The sequence below is a fragment of the Nylanderia fulva genome, unplaced genomic scaffold (genome assembly GCF_048542155.1).
Source record: "Nylanderia fulva isolate GAGA-0341 unplaced genomic scaffold, ASM4854215v1 Scaffold38, whole genome shotgun sequence".
NCBI lineage: Eukaryota > Metazoa > Arthropoda > Insecta > Hymenoptera > Formicidae > Nylanderia > Nylanderia fulva.
In genome coordinates, this window is record NW_028190455.1 from 1,027,363 (window position 1) to 1,050,419 (window position 23,057).

Genomic DNA, 23,057 nt, shown 5'->3' on the forward strand with positions numbered 1-23,057 from the left:
GCGATAAATCATCGATAAATAATTTTTTTATTTGATATATTTGCTATAGAAAAACCGATTCTAAATTTATCAAAGAATCTGAATAAAAAAATTAATGCCTATATTATATATATATATATATATATAATATATATATATATATATATATAATAAAATATATATATGTATTTATTTATTATATAATACATTATATATTATATATATTATATTATTATATAAATATTATATATATTTTTCAAACAGTTAATATATATATATATATTCTTTAATAAGTAATATACACATTTAAATAACTTTACTAAACTCTTTTAACTATATAATTGTTCTGCAGATAAATCTCATAACCACGATTTATACATCAGTTCATATGTCGTCAACCATAAATAATGTAAAAAAATAAACAACCGGTTTTCTTTCTCTTACATTTTCAATCTGTCGATATCATGATTTGAAATGCATAATATAGCGCTTTTTATCAAACGTGACTGGAGAAATCTTGTATACATACGTGTATTCTTACACACAAAAGATAAGACGTACATATGACATTTCTGCTTCTGCTTTCTAGATTTAATTGGTTTTTTAACGACTTTGTGCATTAATTATTGCGTCGTTTGCTAAAGCAGAAAGGAATTTTACTTTTTATCATATGGATGCGTATGTATATTTTGTTCTATTTATTATTTATTCTTAATAATAAGTTCGCGAAATGAATATAGGCTATATATATGTATACAATATACGATGATTCCAATTATGATGATCGGTCCAATGTCCATCGCACACACACATACACAATGTGTATCATTTAACAATTTAATGTAATGTAAACCTAGATAATGGTAGGGTTGTCAATTGATTAACGCGCGTATTTAAGCACGTATGGGAGTGACATCTCTCTACAGAGATATTTTTGACACTTTTGACAGATGACCTACTTTGCAAATAGTGTGCTACATTAAACATTCGTCTCGTTTAACATCCGTTTTATATTATTTATTTCTCATTTTTTTTGTTTATCTTCGAAAATATCAATTTTTATTTCTCTAGTATTACAGTGGGATCAGCCTCAAGTTTTTTAGAGAAACCAACTATGTACAAAGTATTATCTAACGTGTCAAAGTATACAGTAAGTACATATAATTATCAATTTTTCATATAGAACTAAAAACTCAAGAAAGTTGAATCAACAGGTCTACAATGAACTGCGTAGAACACCATCAAGTTCTCGTGGACCATCTATAACAACCTTAAATCTAAATAAGCAACTACTTCCCAAACAACCTGTTCCTGATCTCAAGCAAACTGCAGAGCGTTATTTGAGGTTTATTTTTTGTTTATTTGTTTTATTTTATATGTTTATTTTTTATTTTTTTTAACATATATATCAATAAATATATAAATAATTATTACATATTTAGCTTAAATACATTATTTTTATGTTAATTTATTTATATTTTTTATTAATACCTTATATTTATAATTTATAGGTCTTTGAAGCCATTGTTGACCAATGAAGAACATAAAAATACAGAGAGAATTGTAAATGAATTTATAAGCAACACTGGTGTAGGACCTCAATTACATGCTAAATTATTGGAGAAATATCAAAGCACTGATAATTGGGTACTTGTTGCATTTATACATTTTAATCGGTTAATCTGTTGATTAGATGAATAATATACTTAATTAATATTTAATAATTTTTAGATGAAAGATTGGTGGTTGCAAGTTGCATACTTGGGATATCGTGCTCCTGTTATTGTACATTCTAGTCCTGGAACTGTTGGACCACCAGTTACTTTCAACAGACCGGATGATATATATCTATTTGCAGCACGTCTCGTTGCTGCAGTTTGTAATTACAATGAAATGGTCAAGAGGTAAGTTTTATATAGTTTTTTATAATATTCTCTTTGTGCGTCTTTCCAATATACTTAACTGTAATTGTGACATTACAGTGGAAAGATGAAACAAGAAATGGTTCGCAATGATCCACTTGACATGCAGCCTTACGGCATGATACTTGGCACACATAGGCAACCCAACAAAAATATTGATAAACTGTTGCATACAGATGAGTCCAAACACATAATAATCATAAGTAATAATCATGTGAGTATAATTATTTAAATGGAAAGTGATATACTTGAATACATTTTATTTTATATTACAGTTTTTTAAACTTTGCATTGTCGACGAAAATGGCATTTTAAGTGAGGGTAAACTCGTGACTGCTATAAAAGATATTGCAGATCGCTCATGTATGCCAGGGAAGCCTGTAGGAATTTTAACTGGAAACGACAGAGATACTTGGGCAAAGGACCATAGCTTACTTATAGGTTTATTTCAATTTACTTTTGTTTTGCAACAAACTGCATCTTTCTGCATATATAATTTTGTTTATAATTATCATCTAGTGTCATCTGTTATTTTGTATTTGTTTCAGAATTGGGTAATAACAGAAGTATAATCAAGGATATAGAAACATCCTTATTTATACTGTGCCTGGACAAAAATATACCTAAAGATGCTTTTAAGGAAAAAAATAATGCTTCAGTTAGAGCAGTTCAGGCTTTGACAGGCTTCAACAGCTGTTTAAATGCAGGCAATAGGTGGCATGATAAAACTGTACAGGTGAAGTATCTCTGATTGATAAATATTAATTATAAATTAAAAATAAAAATATAATTTAAAACTGATAAGATATTCGAAATCATATCTTGATGTTGAGATAAACAAAGGTCATTTTTTGCAGTATATAGTATCCGCGGATGGTTACATTGGTATGGAATATGAACATTGCCCATGTGAGGGTGTTCCAGTTGCTGTTCTTCACGATTATGTATTAAAATACATGTAAATAATAATTACTAAGTAATTCCGCTCTCTTATAATATATGTAAATAAAGTTTTCATTTATTTTCAGAGCGGTAAGAGAAAGTAGCGCAAAGTGTGAAGATTCTAAATATGTCTCTAGAGCAGAGCTCTTAAAATTTGAAACTAATGATGTTATAGAGAATGCAATCGAGAAAGCTACTGATTCAGTAGACAAGTAGGTGATTATATCTACAAGATTATTATTTACATATTATGTTGGAATAATCAAAAGTATAAATACGATCTTTTCAGACTTTCAGAGGACATAGACATGGAATGTTTTACATTCGATAAGTTCGGTGCGGACGCGATAAAAGCAATTAAACTGAGTCCCGACAGTTTTATCCAGATCGCAATGCAAGTAACTTTCTACAACTTGCAAAGAAAACCGCCAGCGCATTACGAAAGCGCGGCATTACGAAGATTTATTAATGCCAGAACCGAGTGCATCAGATCCACTAGCACCGAGTCTGTCAAATTTGCAGAAATGATGCTCTACGATGCTGGTTGCAAAACTAAAGCACAAAAGAAAGAAGCAATGATCAGAGCTATAAATGCTCATAAAAATATAGCTGGACAAGTAAGATATATTTCTTTGCTTAAATTAAAGCGTATCTTCAATCAATGTTTTAAGAATTTGATGTATAAATTAGAGTTCACCATTTCTTTTGCACAGGCTGCGTTAGGCCAAGGTGTCGATCGACATTTATTCGGCTTAAAAATGATAGCGCAGAGTGAAGGAATGGAGCTTCCAGAATTGTATAAGGATATTGGTTATACCAAAAGTACATATTTCAATTTAACATCGAGTCAGGTAACTCAGAAACAAAGTTTTTAAAATATGTGAGAAGTTTGATATTTTTATAAAAAATTATAGATATGAAAATTAATGCAAATTAATTTTTTTTTCTTATAAAGGTACCATATACTTCAGCCTCTTTCATGTGCTATGGACCGGTTGTTCCCGACGGTTATGGTTGCTGTTACAATCCACGAGCAAAAGATATTCTATTCGCCTGTTCTTCGTTTAGAGCTTGCGAAAAGACTAACACGAAGGATTTTGCTCGTGTTTTACAAGAAACATTGTGCAACATGCGAGATATAGGAAGCGAATAATATTATAAGATATGCAATTTTACTGCGATCAATGTTCAGTCGAGATTCATATTTTTATATGCAAATATTTGTATAAGTATGAGTAAAATAGAGTACGTTGTAAGTCAAGTAGATTCGTGTTTTCTACTTTTTTATGGAATAATTTGTATTACAGACTGAAAATACTTTGCAGAATATCACTCTGATTGATCTGGCTTGCTCTGTATGCATTATGATTGTATTTTTTCCAAAATCAATGTTTAATTACTAATTTATTAATATATAAAATTATAAAAAATTACAAAAATCACAATTCTGAATGAAATGTAGAAGATCTTTCGTTAGGAAAGCCCCAGAAGAATGTCGGATATCCCTTGACTTCTCTTTCTCTTGCTACAAAAGCAGAGAAGGAAGAGATACAATTTCCTATGAAATAATTAGCCCTTCCAAGAATTGCTAAATCCAAATGAGGCGATGCCGACGACTCTTGCCGAAATACTGGTATCTACAAATATAGAGATGACAATGTGAAAGGATTAATATTAATAATATTAACAATTAATATCATTAATAACGTGTTAATAATATAATAAACATATAAGCTTACCTTCATACGTGCCAAAGATTCTCCGAGTTTATCTAACACGTGATTACTGCCAGAAGCCACAAATACTGATTTGATATCATTGCCATTGCGAATGACACGTTTCAGATGACGTACTATTAAATCGAACGATGGTAGGCACATAGACATGGTTGCTTTACCACGTTCGTTGCGATATCCAAGGCACTGAGGTGCGGCGAAAAGATTCGGCGTGAACGATATATGTTCGCAGGCGCGTACCTGAAGGAAACAGAAAAATATTTTCTAGGATAAAATTTGTATTCTTTGCATTAAAATTTAATAAGTGCAATTACCCAATCGATTCCATTCCGCAAATGTATGCCAACAAATGCACCTTTTGGTAATTTTTCTTTTATAAACGCCTTTGCTTTATCGAGCATATCGTCGTTCCAATTAAGACATTTCTGTAGATACTTGTTCTCGAATTGTACCGGAAAACTGCCGGGTGCGCCTGTGAACGCTAGCACCGGCCAAGTCGCAGCTGGATAGCGTTTTCGCCATTGCACCTTCATGTCAGTGTGATGCACGTCGTAATGAAGCGGACCATAAAATGCTGATCGAGCAAAATCTACATTATATGTGTCCCAAAAAGGACCAAATGGATTTCCTTGTTTCGCATTGCAGGACTCTCCCTCGCTTCCTGTACGAGACGAATAACAAAAAGCTAAGGGAAAAATTACAGACATAAGAAGTTTATTCTTTTATATAAATTAATATGTAAAACTTACATACTCTTTCCTCAGGTGGCCACAACGTTGGTGCAACGTCTCTCATAAAGTCCTCCATTAATAATGCTTTGTGGCAGCTTTGTACTTGCGAGACGTTAAAATAGGTATCAAAAGGTACTTGTATCTAGAAATTAAATTGGATTTTTTGCATATAATGTTAATAAATATTGCAATGTCTATATTGTATAGAAATGTCACTCACGGATCTCGTTTCTCCTGTACGATATTCGACCCATGCCGGTAACAGGAGAGTACGATTCAAAGCCTTGGCAAATCCTAAAGCTCCTAAAAAATGATCCGCTTGATTGCCAAAACGTCCCATACAGGGACAAAAAGCAATGTAGCCGTTTATGTCAATGTCATGATTTTGACAATAGGCGACGTGTATCAAAAATAATATAAAAATTGATATTCTGAGCATTGTAATGACTTAAATTTAATATTCTTAACTTTCTATAAAATATATATAATTTCAATATAAAACTTTGAATATTTTGCACAAGTTCTTGTCACAGAAACAGAATTATATTTGTCAAACGACGAGTAAACCGTTTGTTTTCAGGCACATTTTTTCCACTTTCCATTAGTGTCATTGTGACGCATGCGTGATAAACCTAACTTGACAACAGCTGGTTTCTACGGAAACAAGCATTGATTAAAAATATATAAGAATTGGAGCATCATCAGAAAAGATAACCAATCATTTTGTTTCTTGCTCGGGCCAAATATGGCACTAAATTTTAAAATTGAGAATTATTATTAACAAATATTATATTACATAAAACATACTTAACTATATTACAGACATAAGAAGTTTATTCTTTTATATAATAATAACTATATTACATAAAACATTATTTATTAAATATTATTTATTAAAAATACTATATTACATAAAACATTATATTCAAAATAAACTACTCTACTCTTGTGAGTTAAATTTAGATTTTTGTATAAAACAAGTTTTTATATCTTTATTGAGAGGAAATGCTTACAAAATTATCTATTATTTTATGTCTATATCATAATTAAACGCAATATCTCATAAATAAATTTGTATCATTAAATAACATAACTTTTATATTATCTATCATGTTATACACTCGCAATGTATAAAAATATTGTCTTTTATATTTCATATAATTATGAATGCACGAATTTTTGACAAACTAAATAAACACATCCTCAGCTATCAAAAGCACTATAGAATGAGATGTTGAAATGTGTAAGAATAATGTATAATTTTATTCTAAATAGTGGGAATAAAACAATCCACACAGAATAAACATATTTAATATGCATGCCATTTCGTTTTCATTAGGTTTTTCCTGATGGTGGTGATGATACATTGAGACTAGCTCCTCTGTTCGGGGGAGCATTCATTGGTGTTAATGGTAACAAGGAGCCAAAGAAGACATGTTGTATAACAGGAAACTTTGCCAATACCTGAGAAGCAAAAACAATAATTTATTTCATTTAGAGCTTGATATGTGATTATTTTATTGATTAATTACCTCTGCTTTATACATTTTGATAAGACCACTGTTTACTTTTGGCCATGAGGATACTGCGCTAACATTCCACAATTGATTTGAATGTTCGGCAAAAGGTCCTATTTTCACCTAATGAAACAAACATAAATGTTAAAACATAGATTTTTAAATTTTTATAGATAATGTATATCACAATAATAACACAGTATTATATCTTTGTACAAAATCTTTTTATACCTGTGAAATAAATTCAATGCAGCCAAGGAACATGTATTTCTTGCTGTAAGCTTCTACAATACCTTGATCTACAAAATGACGAGGTTCTATCCGAGCGTGTCCTAAAATATTACATTATATAAAATACATTAAAAGTTTAATTTTAAAATAATATTTATTACTATATTATTAAAAAGAAATTAATACCAATAAGCTGAGCACTTCCCCATATAAAAGGTACAAATTGATAATCATCTAAACTCCAAACACCATGGCTACCTGCTGGTTCCATACGATACGTCAACTGAAGTTTACGTACCAATTCAAGATACCTTTAATATATAAAAAAATTTAATAACTAAAGTTGACCCAAAAAATAAAATTAAAAACAATTTTGTATAACAAACCAAACAAATTACTAAAAATTAAAATACCTATTAAATACTTTTATTACAACAGCAACTTTATCCTCATTTTTAAATGCGCCTATTTTAAACATGCAGCAGAGAAACATGAGAAAAGCCATTTCATGGCCTGTTCCATAGTCTATACGAGTTGGATTTCCAAAGCTCTCACATAAATACTGAACTATCTCTATGATTGCACGATGTAATTCTTCTGGCAATACCTGTTTCAATTCCTCTACTGCATTCTGTAATAAAAAAATCAGTCATAAAGTAAAATTATCATAAGTTATCTTATAAATCTTAATTATTTTTAAATAAAGCACTAATACCATACCTGTTGTAGTCTTTCATGCCATGTACGAAATGATTTATTACCGAATCGTTGGGGCTGTTCAGTGGGTGGAATTTCTGTTATCCATTCATCAAATTTGTTTAACATTTGTACAACATTATTCACTAAAGAAGATTGTGAACACTCTGCATCTAAAGCTTTGCCTTGAACAGCTTCATTTAATGTTAAAATAAATCCCAAATATTCCTATAAATAAAATTTTATTATATAAATGTGAAAAAAATTAAATGTTTATGTAAGACTATTGAAAATAAAATATTCTTTATATATATATACATTATTCTGGTTATTTAATAATATTGTTAAGTCTAAAATTACAATAAAACAACTACAGAAATTATCTTACAAAGTATGCTTCAGACTTTTGCCAAGCTGCCATGTCAGTCGGAATTTTGATATGCTTTTTTGGCACAACAAATTCATGTTGATCAGCTAAAATAATACAATACATGTTAATAATATAAAATTCAAATTAATTGCATTTAATATCTAATAATACATACGTAATAACTGTGTTTCTTTCATAGGAAATTTTGGTGTTGCCATAATGAATACTTAAAGAATTTGGCTGTAATTTATTATAATAATTTTATCAAGGAGCAAACCGCAATAATATTTTTTTCATCACTGAAAATATTTTTTGTTAATTTCACGATCTGCTAAATACCGGCTAACCTAACACGAAATGAAATATTTACTTCGTAATAATTTAACGGGAATATATATAAATAATGTGGGCGAAAATATATATATTCTCTCTTGTTTATGAAAGAGAGAATTATTCCGTATATATTGTAAATAAGTAAACTACGCAGTCACACACAGACGATATGTCATTCATAACTTGCAACTTGCAACGAAATTGTCAAACGTAAAGGCTATATTACACTACGATTGAGATTATCGATGATGTTTAACGTTTGTGGATTGACCAATCGGAGCAAAGCAACTTGTCAGCTGATTGGTCAAAATCCAATTCTTGACCCCGATTTTCTATATATAAGATGGTATAGGAAAGGCTCGTTTTAGTACACTATAGAGTGTTTATGTGCATGTGTTTATATGGAAAATTCTCTGCGCATATTTCAGTTTGTGAAGAGAGTTATTAGAAATATTTATAAATATACACTATACACAATTTTAATTATTGCAAATTATCTTGCTTCTATTTTTTTCTTTTATAAAATATTTAGAGCTACACAAAATAGTGTTGTATTATATCATAGAGATTGTATTAATACATGTTAATGTCTGGATGACTTGTCTATTCATATAACTTTCACATTTCTGAAAGATGCTACGAATATTTGAGAGACAAATTTTTCGACATCTACGAAGTGGCAGAAGACTAAACACGTGGTCACATCTCGCCACAGCATTTAATTCAACTATTAATGATGAAAATCACTCAGTAAATTTATTGAAGAAAGAAACAGTAAGTATATATTCAATTTATAATAACAGAATTAAGCTATAATTAATTTAAACAGAATTAATATATAATGTAGTATTGACTTTATATTTTTATATCACATTTTATAACATATATTTTATTACTTAAACATTTTTTAAAGGGAATATTTGGTATTCCGGAGTTAAAAGATGAAAATGGTTTTGACATATTGAAAAATCGTGCATTAGCACATGTAAATGTTCTTATTGATGAAGCTGTAAACAAGAACAGAAAGAGAAAAATGGTGGAAATATTTGATGAATTATCTAATACACTATGTAAAGTAGCAGATATGGCTGAGTTTATTAGAGTTGCACATCCTGATCAACAGTATGTTCGAGCTGCCGAAGATGCCTGTATAACTATCAGTGGTGTAGTTGAAAAGCAAGTTTATTTCTTATACAATAAATTTATTAATTATACATTTAAGTATTATATAACAGCTACTTTTATTTTGAATGTTTCTTTATTATATCATTGTAGAATTAAAAATGTTAATAATTTATATTTTATATATTTTGTATGGTAATTTCTGCTATAGAAGTTTTTTCTATTGAACTGTATTCTCTTATTTGAACTAGAAAATTTTTAAGTAATATAAGAAGGTATAATAAAAAGCATTCAATAATTTTAATTTTGAATGAATATTGTGAGAGAGAGGTACCACAGTAAGCTTGATTTGTAAACTATGACTCAATTATATTTATTAACTCAATATTTAATAGATTAAACACACATCGTGAGCTGTATGATATATTAAAACAAGTGACAAATAACGGTGATACTCAAGTGACATCCAATATAGATAATCATGTAGCTAAATTATTTTTATTTGATTTCGAACAATGTGGTATACACTTACCAGAAAGGCAGAGGAGAAAAGTAGTTGAGCTAAATGATTATATTTTGCAAGTAAGTATTATTAAATGATATATTTTTAATCACCATATACTCATATGTGCTTTTTCTTTTTTTCTCTCAGGTGGGTCAAAGATTTATGGCTGGTGCTGTGACTCCGAGGACAGTTGACGCTGACGCATTACCCGATGTTATTAGACAATAGTAAGTGCGGTATTTCAATCGATTACTCGCGTTGCTCCGTTAAAACAATTTTATTGTTTTGTTTAAAACTTTTCAAAGGTATAAGCTTTAGAAAGGTACCTCGTTGATATCGGATACGTTTCACAGTTTTGTGACGGACAACGGTCAGATATTAGTGCAAGGATTTTATACAGACTCCTCCAACACTGCTGTTCGCGAAGCGGCGTATAAATTGTTTCTTTTCCCGGATAAAGAGCAAGATTATCTATTACACGAACTTTTGAGCTCCAGACACTTACTAGCAGAATCTTGTGGCTTTCCATCATATGCACACAGGTAATATGAATGAATAAAAAAAATACATATATTAAAACATATATTAAACATATATTAAATATATATTAAAACATAGATTAAAAACGTATTATTAACATAGATTAATTAAACATAGATTAAAAACTTATTATTTTATAGAGCTGTGAAAGGGAGCACGGTCGAGTCGCCTGTTGTAGTGAAAGAATTTCTTAATATACTGAATGACAATTTGCAGTCTAAAGCAGCACAAGATTTTCAAGAAATGCAAAAGATGAAAAATACTGAATCGCATCTGAAACAAGTTCGTATTCATCTTTAGGGGGTATATGTTTTACAATTGTAAAATTATTTATTTATTTGAATTATTAAACAGAAATTGATGCCATGGGATACTGCCTACTTCATGGCAAAAGCGAAGAAAACTTGGTTAAATACCTCTTCCACTGAATTTGCTCCATACTTTTCCCTCGGTGCTTGTATGGAGGGTTTAAATATCCTTACACAATCATTGTATGGAGTTAAGCTTGAATCTGTCCCAGTGTTATCTGGAGAAGTGTGGGCGAATAACATTCATAAATTAGCTGTAATAGATGAAGAGGAAGGAATCTTGGGTTATATCTATTGTGATTTCTATGAAAGAGTAGGGAAGCCTAATCAAGACTGTCATTTTACAATTCAAGGTGGAAAGCAACTACCAGATGATTCTTATCAAGTAAATATATATAATTATTAATAACTATGTATATTGTTAATAATTTAGCAGAATTATCAAGTTTTTGTTGTTATTCATAGATATATACATACAATTGCAGAAATTTTGACGATTTTATCATAGCATCATTTTGCTTTTAGAATCCTATAGTTGTACTTATGCTATCATTACCGCAGCCACGTTGGTCAAATCCATGTTTATTAAGTCCATCATCTGTGGACAATCTGTTTCATGAAATGGGCCATGCCTTGCATTCTATGCTCGGGCGAACAAAATATCAGCATGTTACTGGTACTAGATGCAGCACAGATTTTGCAGAAGTTCCGAGTGTGCTGATGGAGTATTTTGCAAGTGATCCTAGGGTAAAAAATATACATTAATAACATAAATATTATAAATAATATAAATTAGGCTTATTGAAATTCTAGTGTATATAAGTTTGTTCGTACTTAAACATAACGTGTTTTAATTTATCTGCACAATCACAGGTTGTATCAAAATTTGCAAAACATTTTCAAACTCAAGAACCAATGCCGGAAAATTTATTGCACAAGCTGTGCGCTTCGAAAAACATTTTCTGCGCTTCTGAATTACAGAATCAAGTATTCTACAGTATGCTAGATCAAGTGTATCATAGTGGTAAAATAACAAAATCCACTAGCAAGATTTTAGCGGATGTGCAAAAGGAATATTATGGTCTTCCATATGTAGAAAACACAGTATGTATTTTCATGTGTTTTTTCTATTGACTCTATGAAATAATCTATATAAGGTCGTATTTATAAAAAAAAGTAGATAATTATAAAATCAATTAAAAATCTTAAAAGATACAATATTTCTTTTGTATGAATAATGTCTTTTATATTTTAAATTATTTATTAAATTAATTTATCAAAATTAATTTATATAAGAACTTGGTCAAACAACTAGAATAAATTTTGCGATTAAATAATAGAATGATTTAAATTAGGATTTTTAGTTGACACAATTAATTAGATTGTATGATTTTTAATACTATAATTAATATATTTAACAGGCGTGGCAATTGAGATTTTCTCATTTGGTTGGATACGGTGCAAAATATTATTCTTATCTAATATCTCGTGCAATCGCTGCCTGGATTTGGCAAACGTATTTCCATAACGATCCCTTTTGTCGATCAGCGGGTAATCGTTATCGAAGGGAATGCTTGGCACATGGAGGCGGTAAGCCAGCATCGCAGTTAGTGTCAGATTTCTTGAACAAGGAAGCTAATGCTGCTACATTTGCAAAATCGTTAATTAACGAAGTAGATATGAAGAATCTGCACGTGGAAACCATAAAACAACGTAACGGTATAAAATTTTCATAACTTGCAATATAGCAGAATTTATAGTTTGTAGCAGATGTGATATTTTGCACATGTGTTGTACAATTTTGTATAACAAACTCCTCAGAATAGGATGTATAGAATACATTTTTATAACAAAAAAGTATGAATAAAATATACTGCATAGATTGTTTCTAGATAGTTCTGTATATCCTACTACGTTTTAATAACAATATGATTAATCGATTTTTCTGCATCACAAAATTATTTACTAAAGTAATTTTCAACATTATAACAAAATTTTGAATTAAAATTGAATTTCAATGTAAAATTGACAATTTAAAATTCACTTAAATTTAATTAGAAGAGTATATTTCTGTCATTTATATATTTCTTTTTTTTAGGACTCTGATTTATTTTTTAATTAGGAGTTAATTACAAATTAACTTCAATATCAAAACAATTATTAAAAACATAGTAAATAAATGGAATTCTATATAAATTTTTTCTACATTTTTCTCATGAGATTATAAATAATTGATATGATACTATTAAGCAGCATTAATTTCTTTTTTTTTTCTTAGTTGTATTTTATTATAAGTACAGAATCCTTTATATTTTCTATGTACAATGTTAAATTTATGAATTATTACAAAAAAATAAGTTTTATAGTATTGTACATATAATTCAAACGCAGTATAAGGTAATTTGTGAGTAAATATTAATTTATATGTATACTCTACCTTTTCACATCCCCTGAGGTTATCCTAAATCTGTACATGGCAACATAAAATTATGATCTATGGGAGCATAAACGATGTTCCAAAACAGTTTACTGGCAGTACTGTCTTTTCGATTAAAAAACTAATTTCAAAATCTTTTCTGATCAGGTATGTATTTACATTGTACTGCGTTTATATATCGATGTTTCTTGGATTTAAAACTTTCCGTCAAAAAGAACATTTCCTGTTCTTTATACACACATTCGTATCATTTACTAACTTAATTTACAAATATATGGACACGAAACAAACCACTGAATGATCATTTATTCTCGCATAGCAACATTTTCAATAATTAGACGACATATATTTTTTATTTTAATAACAATCGCGAATCCTATATCATATAGAAGTTTTCTGCTTATTGAAATCTTATTTATCTCTTTATGTGTAACTGAGGTTCGGTTAATGATGACCTGGACACTATTTTTTATATTCTATTGATTAAAATTATAAACTTGCATATATACTATGTTTAAGGTTTATAGCTGCAATATATATGTATATATGTTTCATTTTTATTTATAGTTTTAAAAAATCCAAAGAAAAATTTTATAATTTTTTTCTTTTAATATCTGAGAAGGCGAGATAAGAAGATACAGCAGAAATAGTTTGTAGATTCGAAAGATAAGTACCACGATCGCATATGTATAAGACGTAGTACGCTTTTTTATTTTCATTATAAATACTGCACTGTTGTTCATTTTTTTGAATTAACTAATTATATTGCAATTGCACTCTTACTCTCTATTTTCATGGTAGTGTCACTGTATGTATATTACATCTTACATCCTTTATTACATCCTCTTAATTGTAAGTATGCTGTGAAAAACTGTGTTGGCATAAAAAATTGTTATATTCTAATATGTTGCATTAGCATTCTGGTCCTTTCTTTTCTTACAAAATTCAGAAAAAACACTGTTCAAAGGAGGATTGCAATCATTCAGCGTCTCTTATGCACTATGAAAACCAAAACGGGGAAAGTCCACACTATATTGAGCTTCTTTTTCTTTTTTCCTTTTATATAAACTGATCACACGCGTTATAACTTTATATCGACAGTCGGATTAGTTATATAGTACCTTGCTTGAACTAGCTGTTCACATCCACAATAGACAAACACCGATAGAATCAATTTGCTAGAAAAATCAGCATCAATCCAATCGTTTAATGATGTAACTTTGGCATTTGCTTTAGGTTACGCAACGTAATTATATTGATTTGCATTGTCCTTGTCACGTTCCATATAATCTCTGTCTATAAGAGACTCTATCCGTTTCTTTAAATCTGCAGGCTGAAAAAATAAATATTAACTGATTGATGTGAGGAATAAACATGGCAATTTACTCATCTTGCATGTAATGTTATAAATTTGCTTATCTAATTTTTTTTAGAAAGAGGATCATGTACAATATTATTTTAGATTGAAAAATGTCGAATGTCGCACATTTTATGCTAAATATATAAATGTTTATAATTGTTTTTATGTAAAAAAGTATGTATATACCTTTACAGGAAACTTTAATTGATTGTACAATTCACTGATGAGAAGATTGTGTGTCAGTGTCTTTCTCATTTTCATAATTCTAACAATAGCTGCATCTATCTGATATTGTCTGTCCTGATATACTCTTTCTTCTGTTGCTTTTTGTTCTTCATTCTGGGGAAAAAAAAAAGAAAAAAAAGGATAAGTTTAATCAATTTATATTGCATAATATAAATTTTTTTACACACATATAAACATATGCTATAAGATATAAAATTTAATGTGTTGTTGAGTATTACCGTTTCTTTCATTTGAATTTGATTGATTTTAATCCTAAACAGTTTGTTTGTAAATTCCGCATTGAATACAAATCTGTCATTATCGGCGACATCTCGACCACGCGGATTTTTTTGAAGCACACGCGCTTTTCCGCATGCTAATGACTGCAAAGTTCTTCTCAATTCACCGTCCTCGATATTTGTCGCAGCCTTAATATCCTCTAACGAAAGGTTATCGGAATCATTGAACAAGATTAAGACTAATGCTTGAAACAATGACACCTGTAGCTCTTTATTACCCTATTTTCGTATAGAAAATTATGCATTAATTAATAATTATTTTTGCAAATATAATATTGGTGTTTTTCTTTTTGCAATACCTGATTGAACCATGCTTTTAATACACAATGTCCTAAAGTTGGCTGCCACTGCAATTTCCTACCACTATGTTTTCCTAAGTAAAACTTATTAAACACATCTTGATACTGCACCATCTCCATCGGCAGGGTAACTTCCATCACAGGATATGTAGGCCAGTATCCCATAGTAAGTATAGATACAGTCAAGTCCAAATTACTTGCCACTAATTCACTCTGTAAATTTCCTGCATACTAAACAAAACAAAAATCAAAATAATCTTGTATAAGATTGATAATTAGCATTAAATACAAAGTATCTCAGATGAAAATACAAAGTCGAACAGTCGAGTTTATGCAAATTAAATAAAAAATATATTACATAAATTTTTTTTACACAATATGAATTATTTTCCTTACCTGTTTGAATGCGATATTAATATCTTTGCTAAGCTCCATGTCTTTAAACATTCCTTCCAATTTACTGGTAAATCCACCACCGCATTCCTGTTTCAATTTGGATAACATTGACTTTTCAGCGTCTACAGAAGCAGATTTCCCCACCAACAAGCGTTTGGCCAAATCTTTTTTGTAAAACGCTTCGAAAACATCTTTCCCATGAATAAATCGAAAGAGTACCATAATTTTATCTAATAATCTCTCTAATTCTTCTTCCGTTGCTTCTTTGTTACCCGCGCGTAATTTACAATCGACAAATTTAGCTGAAATCATATAAATGTTTTCAATATCTATTCAAATTTAATAATCAATGTTTAAACATTAATAACTTAATTGGAACAATTCTCTAAATAACTATATATTGTATTACATTTGCAATTGTTATTAATACATTATACATATATTACCTATTAATTCCGCTGGTTTGTTTGCTCTTTGATTAATGAAAGCTTCAAAAGCTTCTTTTAAACTATTTGCAAATTTTTCATTTTTATGAAAGCATGTATTAACTATATTATCCATTTTATCTTTAAAATCTAATAATTCTTGTACCATTGTTTTATCTTTTTCAGGATCTATAACTATCGTTTTGCCTTTTTTCTAAAACGATATCGAATTTAAACAATAACACTACATATATTTATATATATATATATATATATATACTGTTAGCACAAAAATGTATACCTTAATATAACAATTGAAATTCAAGCAAAGTTCCACAAGGCCATTCTTTATCCGACTATATAAATTGTAAAGTAATGATAAATCACTAATTCTATTTTCATCCAACAAGCCACTTAAGCCTTTCTGTAAAATGCTAGTAATATGTTCAGACAATAATTGTTTCTCTACAGTATGTATGAGTGACCACCTGAAAGTTATTTTTATAGAAATATTTGCAACAATATGCTCTATTTAAGTGTTGATATTTGATTTGATATATAAAAATATATTAAAAATAATATATATGAAAATAATAAAGAAATTTACTTGGTTGCTGTATCAAGATAATGCAACAGTCGCTCATTTTCTTCTTGTAGACGTTTATCCACGTGAGCCAAATATTCAGGAACATCGTGCTCGTTCATCAATCGTTGACCTTCAGCAGCATACAATCTTTCTGTAGCCACTAGGAACCTAAACAAAAAATAAAGTTGTATATTACAATATGTATGTATCAAGATATTTTTGTAGCAGCAATACTCGATGAAATCAATCTAAATTCTTCATAATTATAAAAGTTACATTAGTTTACTATTGCTAATATATAAATAGTAACATAGATAATATATTAATAAACATATTTAATTAGCTTCATAAACAATGTACTTTGTTTCGAAGGCCTCTTGGTAGATTTGCAGATCCGACAACATTCTTAATAATGACTTAAGGAGTGTTCGATCCACTGTGTCGCCTTGTCGTTCCTTTTCTATGAGCATAAGAAGACCCTCGACTGTGCGCGTTTGCACTAAATTGTTCAATACAATGTGTAGTCTAAAGAGATGTAATCCCATATCCCTGGAAACGGAAATTAAGTAAAACAAATTATTTTTTGAGTAAAACAAATTATTTATGAAGTTTATTTTAAGGAATATTTGTGCCATATAATTACCATATTGATGAGATACTCGGATTTTGTAAAACGTATGTCCTGTCTAGATATAGAAAGATGCTTCTGATCATTATCATCTGTCTACAGTGTGATTGCCAACATTCGTTCATTTTCTTCAGAAATATATGTCTGTCCATGGATTCTGCCAAAAACTGTTCAATATTAGCCTTTACGTGAGATTCTGTTAGAATAGTCAAATTTGAGTAAAGTGTTGATGCCATCTTGTGATTACACATATTTTCAACTGCTTGATAAAGTTCTTCTAGAGAATAACGAATGCTTTTGCTAGTTTGTATAGCAATCACAGCTTCTTGCAATTTTTCCCATGTCTGTTCTTGATAATTTTCTGGTAATTTGGGTTTATCTAGAAAAAAATCATTGTATATTGAAAAATAAATAAAATAAAACACAGATTTATACATTTATAAAACTCTTTCTTAAAAGCTAATTATAAAATTTTAAAATTTGCCATATATATGCTGTATATAATTATTACATATTTATATAGTATATATAATTATACCTAAGTTTATCTATTTATATTTTTTGTTTAATATTTCAATAATACAATTTTTCACATTTAGAGTAGAAATTTTGTCTAACAACTTTTTTCAATATAAATAATAATAAAATAAATAATTTAAAACGGTTTTTGAGCAATCTAAAAAGATTATAGTATAAACAATAATAAATGTTTGTGCTACATAAAATTAAAAGATTTTGATTAATTTAATATTAAATTTTACATAAACTTTGGCGTAAATTACTTTAATTACGAAATAGGAATTGAATAATGTGAGATCGACATATATAAGCGCGACAGAAACAAAATGTCAAGTCAAACTTGTGAGTATCCATTTATAGATTTCTGCATTATAACGTTATTACCACAATATCTATAAATAGACATTTATTGCGTCAATGTTTTCCGATATAAATCGCGTTTAAATGTCGCAATTAATTGCAATAATATATAATTCAATAACGCAAATAACATAAAAAAAGTTAATCTCTCGAGTTACAATATTTCGAGATTCATGTATTAGGTTATGTAGGTTTCGTCAAATCGAATAAAAACACTGCTCGCGCAAGCAATCGCATATAAAAACAAAAACGTCAAAGATCTCTGACACAAGTAGAAAAAAAAATAAAGAAGGATAGAGAAAGAAAGCTGAAGGAAAATATTCAACATCAAACATCGGATATGTCAACGGCTGACTTTTGAGGTTATGTCAAAGTGGTCTTAAGCGCAAGAGCGTTCACGCTCTCGCTTACTTTTGAAGTTCTTGATGACGAGCTTTTTGGCAGAGCCGGGTTTCGTGTTCGCCAGACTCGGCGAAATCCTATTGTTGACGCCGTTCGGGTTGCCGACTGTCAACGCGGAAAAGTTGGCCCGCTTCTGCGTGTCGGTCGCCGTGTCCGTCATGATGATAATCTCGTCGTCGCCCCCGATCACGTCGATCTCGTTCGTTTGCGCGATGCCCGCGGCAGCCGCGGCCAGCTTGTAGCGCTTGGCAGCGCTCGCGTAATCCAGCACCGCCGTAAGATTGGTGGCGGCAGCAGCGGTGGCGGCGGCGGCGGTGACAGCTGTGGCGGCGGTGACAGCGGCGGCGGCGGCGAGTGACGTTTCGCTGGCGGCGGCCGCTCTCTTCTTCACCTGTCTTGTCGCCAGAACCTGGGTCTCACCGGGCCTAGACATATGCGCGCATCGTCCGGCCGTAGGCCTTCTCTGCTGGTGCAACGTGATTTTTCCTCCTCGCTAAACTCTATATTCTGTCGAATGACTTCAAGTCTCTCGTCACCACTTTATTCACTCTTCTTCCTCGTCGAGAAATTTATTTATTCGCGACACTCGCGAACAATTGGCGACAACCGCGTACATGCGCGGTCACCCTTCTCTTCATTTCCCATTCTTTTTTTTTCTTTTCTTTTTTTTTTTTGCCTGCGATTATGCTCCCCTATCGTGCGGCACCATGAAGATGAGAAATAATAGAGAAGGGATTACGCGATTCTGAAGATTCGTTTCGTTTGACGTTACGAGTTTCTCATAGTTGAGTGACCAATCAGGATTTTCCCGCGATTTATTTAAAATGGTGATAACAACATGGCGTAGCCAATCAGGAATTTCTTATTTTTCTTCCATTTGTAAATAACCTTTATTCAAATTTACATGCAGTATTCCCTTCATAGTTGTTCTCTTGCTTCATACCATCATTTTCTGTTGCATTTTGTTTTTAAAATGAAAGGAAAATATATTTTCATTATTTTGAGAATATATAACAAATAAGTGGAATGCAAATATAGAAAGTAAAGATAAAAAAAAAAAAAATCTAATTTAGAATTTGTAAGTGTTTTTCTAACTTATTTTCTTTTTATTTCTCTCTCTTTCTCATATCTATTTTATTTATTCTTCTAAAATCTTTAATTATTCATTATATATATTAAACAATTATAAAAAATTGTCTCACAGTATTGTTTATTTAAGAAATTATGGCAATTTGATAGAATAAGATTAAAATTGATATAAATATAAGTGAATGGCACGTGGTGCATAAAAGTTGACAGGTTGTGTATAGAATGAAGTCTTCACAGCTGATGAATGACGACGAGTTTAGCTATTGAAAATCATCGACGAAAAACGACGAAATCGATTTTTTATCTACAAGCAAAATTAAATGATTGCTTTACATAGATAGTACGAATTATTGCCAGCTGTTACTTTTTCACGTCATTGATCAAGTCAGGTTAGTCGAATCTTCATATGCATAAATTATTAAATTCACAGATTTATGAATCATATATCCGATAAATATATATCACAGAATGTTTTCCTGATGCAATAAATAATCATCTTACCATGACATACATTGCGCAATTTATAACTCAAGTTTTATCACAATTTACATAATCGTTTTTATATCTTAATCTTAGAGGTTATACTACATTATTAAAAATAAAAGATTATTTTGCTTTCTTATTACAATTATCATTGGTATAATCAAAATGTAATGATAATTTGTATTTGCAATAATTTTTTATTAAATTGAACTGACATACTTTTCGAAGTTTTGATTACATAAGCAGATCATGTGTGATATACTTTTTTCGAAAATCTATTTTTAAATAGTCAAAAATAAACTAAGTAAATTTTACTAAAGCTAGTTAGTGAGTAACAGTTGCAGGAATATGTAATTTTTATGCTAGAATGTGTATTTGTTTCCTAAATTTCATAATTCTGTCACGTATGCATTATACTCTATTACATTATGTAAATTGGAGAAATATGTATCTACACTTGTGACAGAATTTCTAATAACTTATACTTTTAACACACAAACAAATATATATATAATGGAAACACTTTTCTATATATAACTAAACAGATATAATTTTTTGTATTCTTTTACTGTTAACAATATTATGAAGTATATATCTTAAATTTTATATTATTTAATTACTTTGCATCTACTTTAATTTTTTATAGATTTTATGGATGCAAGATTAATTGATCTATGTCACATTTTATCACATATTAGTACAATTGATGTAAAAAATTTGTCAATTTTTATATTTAATACAGTTTTATTTATTACTTTTAATTGTTCATATCTGTTAATATTTTTGATTATGAGAAAATAAAAAATATATTTTCAATAAAATTATGTTACAAAAAGTATTCTGTAGATTTTGATAAAACATTAGTATACTGAAAGAGATTAATACTTTTGGAAATAATTTTTGTCTAAGAATCATAATACAAATCATACAGTAGTTTATTATCTTATTATAATTTTAATTAAAACATTTGAAATAAATAATTTTTTTTATTGCATTTTAATTCAAATCAGTCTTTTTCTACTTATTATCAAAATTCCAATAAAAATAAATTTCATATTTGCAAATATATATGCTCAATATATATGCTTTTCTCTTATTTTATTTGCCATGATTTACTTTATTATGCATTAATAACTTTTGTAGTTTAAAAGTGAGTGAGTGCATTTTTGATAAAATTGTTCCGATATAAAAACTAAGTGCTATATAGGTAAGTGTATTCCTTATGTATACATGTTGCTGTCACATTTATCTACATAATTATTAATGTGATACAGAGAAAATCTAAAATCTTGTGTGAGATAATCTATTATGAAGAAAGTCAATCTAAAGTTATTATCAAATTAAAGAAACTTTACCTTACATTAAAGTTCATCCATATAATTCATACATTAAAATTTATCCTTAAAATTCATAATTATGCCATTTGTCTATTATATAGTTTTTATATGTCTAGAAAAAGAAAGAAATAATTAAATAAATAATAAACAAAGATAAATATATGTGTAAGTAATTTTTTCTGTATATTTATGTTATAGAATGTCTTTCCCAAATAAAGAGGATCGTTTGAATTGCTGGAGTCGCAGGGATGAATATTGGCAATGTTTGGACGAAGGCAAATCTCAAGCAGAGTGTTTAGAATTTAGGAAACAATATGAAAAATTTTGCCCATCTCAATGGGTATGTATTACAAATGATAATCCTTATAATATTTCTAAAATAGTATGTTATGTACTTATACTTTGTACTTAACATTGATGGTAAACAAATAGAATTTTTTTAATTATCTAACAATTCTTCTATGCCACTGTTATGCAGGTGAAACACTTTGATCGTAAGAGAGATTACTTGAAGTTCAAAGAGCAAATAGAAAAGGGGGGGTATGTTCCTGAAGAACCAAAGGAAACATAAGATACTAATCTATCGATTGTGTATTCCATTTCATAGCAATTTACAATTGAACTATCAATATTAACTGTTAAACAATTAATTTCATACATTATTCACATACGGATGTTTTTTTGACTTTACCTTGTTATTTTCATTCTGTTAAATCATATAATAAACAAAATGCTTAAAAATAACACAGGACAATGGTTTTATTGCGACATTCTATTATCCTTAACCGGTATTTCGCAAAGAACTCTGTGAAGCCGTTTTAAAATTCCTTTCATTTCAGTATATAATCTTAAATATACTAAGCTAATCTGATAGTTATTTCGATCACATGCTTTTGTACTATATATATATACTTAAACTAATATAATTTCTCTTTCTTATAAAATATGACTTCGTCGCACAGCTTTTTGCGGTTTTGATCACAACTTGATTATCTTTTCTTCCTCTCTTTGATTAGTTTTTCACTGTTAATGAGAACGTGATCATTCTCCATTAATTGCAGGATACATTGCCTCGACGGTGAGACGAAAAGTTCCGAAAGAGTTGATTTACCAGAGCAATTCGATAAGAAGAGTCAAGATCTCGGTTTACAAGCGACAAATAAAGATTTACATTAAACTAAAAATATTTTAATATTAAGAGAGATGTATATGAAATAAGAGTCTTATAGGAAGAGACGCCAAATCAAGTCAACTATTGTCGCGTTATTTTTTTATTTTTA

At 29.5% G+C, this 23,057-nt stretch overlaps 6 protein-coding genes across 13 annotated transcripts; 3 read left to right on the plus strand and 3 right to left on the minus strand.

The window, feature by feature from the left end:
• Window positions 1–369: 369 nt before the first annotated feature.
• On the plus strand, window positions 370–4,191 carry LOC114930592 (carnitine O-acetyltransferase-like). Of its 3 annotated transcripts, none has more exons than XM_029302440.2 (13): window positions 370–388; window positions 1,051–1,129; window positions 1,194–1,324; window positions 1,491–1,626; window positions 1,711–1,883; window positions 1,962–2,115; window positions 2,177–2,342; window positions 2,450–2,637; window positions 2,759–2,845; window positions 2,913–3,055; window positions 3,133–3,460; window positions 3,557–3,694; window positions 3,799–4,191. In XM_029302440.2, the coding sequence occupies exons 2-13, from the start codon at window positions 1,094–1,096 to the stop codon at window positions 3,994–3,996; spliced, it is 1,878 nt and encodes a 625-aa protein (XP_029158273.2). In that variant the 5' UTR covers window positions 370–388; window positions 1,051–1,093; the 3' UTR covers window positions 3,997–4,191. The 3 variants fall into 3 exon arrangements, with proteins under 3 accessions (XP_029158273.2, XP_029158254.2, XP_029158264.2); XM_029302421.2 differs by lacking the exon at window positions 370–388 and adding an exon at window positions 402–657; XM_029302431.2 differs by lacking the exon at window positions 370–388 and adding an exon at window positions 403–657 and having other exon boundaries at window positions 2,759–2,859; window positions 2,930–3,055.
• A 37-nt stretch (window positions 4,192–4,228) lies between these two features.
• Window positions 4,229–5,946, minus strand: O-fut1 (O-fucosyltransferase 1). The gene is made up of 5 exons (XM_029302453.2): window positions 5,531–5,946; window positions 5,329–5,452; window positions 4,894–5,264; window positions 4,583–4,819; window positions 4,229–4,480 (listed from the first exon to the last, which is right to left on the minus strand). The coding sequence occupies exons 1-5, from the start codon at window positions 5,747–5,749 to the stop codon at window positions 4,283–4,285; spliced, it is 1,149 nt and encodes a 382-aa protein (XP_029158286.2). The 5' UTR covers window positions 5,750–5,946; the 3' UTR covers window positions 4,229–4,282.
• Window positions 5,947–6,554: 608 nt separating this feature from the next.
• LOC114929695 (Phosphotyrosyl phosphatase activator) lies at window positions 6,555–8,685 on the minus strand. Of its 2 annotated transcripts, XM_085485569.1 has the most exons (9): window positions 8,495–8,685; window positions 8,300–8,423; window positions 8,143–8,228; window positions 7,779–7,982; window positions 7,472–7,689; window positions 7,245–7,369; window positions 7,059–7,159; window positions 6,843–6,950; window positions 6,555–6,774 (listed from the first exon to the last, which is right to left on the minus strand). In XM_085485569.1, the coding sequence occupies exons 2-9, from the start codon at window positions 8,340–8,342 to the stop codon at window positions 6,646–6,648; spliced, it is 1,014 nt and encodes a 337-aa protein (XP_085341695.1). In that variant the 5' UTR covers window positions 8,343–8,423; window positions 8,495–8,685; the 3' UTR covers window positions 6,555–6,645. The 2 variants fall into 2 exon arrangements, with proteins under 2 accessions (XP_085341695.1, XP_029157168.1); XM_029301335.2 differs by having other exon boundaries at window positions 8,300–8,685.
• Window positions 8,686–8,840: 155 nt separating this feature from the next.
• Window positions 8,841–13,569, plus strand: LOC114930610 (mitochondrial intermediate peptidase). The gene is made up of 10 exons (XM_029302466.2): window positions 8,841–9,231; window positions 9,371–9,633; window positions 9,975–10,161; window positions 10,232–10,311; window positions 10,438–10,626; window positions 10,765–10,906; window positions 10,979–11,317; window positions 11,458–11,679; window positions 11,806–12,036; window positions 12,354–13,569. The coding sequence occupies exons 1-10, from the start codon at window positions 9,091–9,093 to the stop codon at window positions 12,666–12,668; spliced, it is 2,109 nt and encodes a 702-aa protein (XP_029158299.1). The 5' UTR covers window positions 8,841–9,090; the 3' UTR covers window positions 12,669–13,569.
• Window positions 13,570–13,656: 87 nt separating this feature from the next.
• Window positions 13,657–19,536, minus strand: Cul4 (cullin 4). Its single transcript, XM_029302477.2, has 11 exons — window positions 18,878–19,536; window positions 17,603–17,966; window positions 17,320–17,508; window positions 16,981–17,127; window positions 16,675–16,861; window positions 16,395–16,587; window positions 15,949–16,250; window positions 15,553–15,783; window positions 15,194–15,472; window positions 14,916–15,068; window positions 13,657–14,702 (listed from the first exon to the last, which is right to left on the minus strand). The coding sequence occupies exons 1-11, from the start codon at window positions 19,299–19,301 to the stop codon at window positions 14,607–14,609; spliced, it is 2,565 nt and encodes an 854-aa protein (XP_029158310.1). The 5' UTR covers window positions 19,302–19,536; the 3' UTR covers window positions 13,657–14,606.
• Window positions 19,537–19,791: 255 nt separating this feature from the next.
• LOC146722040 (cytochrome c oxidase assembly factor 6 homolog) lies at window positions 19,792–23,033 on the plus strand. 5 transcript variants are annotated; one of them, XM_085485612.1, is made up of 5 exons: window positions 19,792–19,946; window positions 20,161–20,346; window positions 21,976–22,117; window positions 22,256–22,317; window positions 22,839–23,033. In XM_085485612.1, exons 3-5 carry the CDS (start codon window positions 21,977–21,979, stop codon window positions 22,951–22,953), a joined length of 318 nt encoding a protein of 105 aa, XP_085341738.1. In that variant the 5' UTR covers window positions 19,792–19,946; window positions 20,161–20,346; window position 21,976; the 3' UTR covers window positions 22,954–23,033. The 5 variants fall into 5 exon arrangements, with proteins under 5 accessions (XP_085341738.1, XP_085341736.1, XP_085341737.1 ...); XM_085485610.1 differs by lacking the exon at window positions 22,839–23,033 and adding an exon at window positions 21,584–21,647 and having other exon boundaries at window positions 19,793–19,946; window positions 22,256–22,521; XM_085485608.1 differs by lacking the exon at window positions 22,839–23,033 and having other exon boundaries at window positions 19,794–19,946; window positions 20,168–20,346; window positions 22,256–22,521.
• The last annotated feature ends 24 nt before the right edge of the window (window positions 23,034–23,057 follow it).

Excerpts from the sequence above, each read along its gene's own strand:
- LOC114930610 (XM_029302466.2), top strand. The coding sequence starts at position 9,091 with ATGCTACGAATATTTGAGAGACAAATTTTTCGACATCTACGAAGTGGC. Across the intron at positions 10,907-10,978 it reads CTGAATCGCATCTGAAACAA|AAATTGATGCCATGGGATAC; the intron begins GTTCGTATTCAT and ends ATTATTAAACAG. Across the intron at positions 11,680-11,805 it reads ATTTTGCAAGTGATCCTAGG|GTTGTATCAAAATTTGCAAA; the intron begins GTAAAAAATATA and ends GCACAATCACAG.
- LOC114930592 (XM_029302421.2), top strand. Across the intron at positions 1,884-1,961 it reads TACAATGAAATGGTCAAGAG|TGGAAAGATGAAACAAGAAA; the intron begins GTAAGTTTTATA and ends GTGACATTACAG. Across the intron at positions 3,695-3,798 it reads TCAATTTAACATCGAGTCAG|GTACCATATACTTCAGCCTC; the intron begins GTAACTCAGAAA and ends TTTCTTATAAAG.
- Cul4 (XM_029302477.2), bottom strand. The coding sequence starts at position 19,301 with ATGTCTAGGCCCGGTGAGACCCAGGTTCTGGCGACAAGACAGGTGAAG. Across the intron at positions 17,128-17,319 it reads CAAGAGGCCTTCGAAACAAA|GTTCCTAGTGGCTACAGAAA; the intron begins GTACATTGTTTA and ends TTTTTTGTTTAG. Across the intron at positions 14,703-14,915 it reads AATTAAAGTTTCCTGTAAAG|CCTGCAGATTTAAAGAAACG; the intron begins GTATATACATAC and ends TTATTTTTTCAG.
- LOC146722040 (XM_085485612.1), top strand. The coding sequence starts at position 21,977 with ATGTCTTTCCCAAATAAAGAGGATCGTTTGAATTGCTGGAGTCGCAGG. Across the intron at positions 22,118-22,255 it reads AATTTTGCCCATCTCAATGG|GTGAAACACTTTGATCGTAA; the intron begins GTATGTATTACA and ends ACTGTTATGCAG. Across the intron at positions 22,318-22,838 it reads GAGCAAATAGAAAAGGGGGG|GATACATTGCCTCGACGGTG; the intron begins GTATGTTCCTGA and ends CATTAATTGCAG.
- O-fut1 (XM_029302453.2), bottom strand. The coding sequence starts at position 5,749 with ATGCTCAGAATATCAATTTTTATATTATTTTTGATACACGTCGCCTAT. Across the intron at positions 5,453-5,530 it reads GTACAGGAGAAACGAGATCC|ATACAAGTACCTTTTGATAC; the intron begins GTGAGTGACATT and ends TTTAATTTCTAG. Across the intron at positions 4,481-4,582 it reads AATCTTTGGCACGTATGAAG|ATACCAGTATTTCGGCAAGA; the intron begins GTAAGCTTATAT and ends CTATATTTGTAG.
- LOC114929695 (XM_085485569.1), bottom strand. The coding sequence starts at position 8,342 with ATGGCAACACCAAAATTTCCTATGAAAGAAACACAGTTATTAC. Across the intron at positions 7,370-7,471 it reads GTAATAAAAGTATTTAATAG|GTATCTTGAATTGGTACGTA; the intron begins GTATTTTAATTT and ends TATATATTAAAG. Across the intron at positions 6,775-6,842 it reads TCAAAATGTATAAAGCAGAG|GTATTGGCAAAGTTTCCTGT; the intron begins GTAATTAATCAA and ends TTTGCTTCTCAG.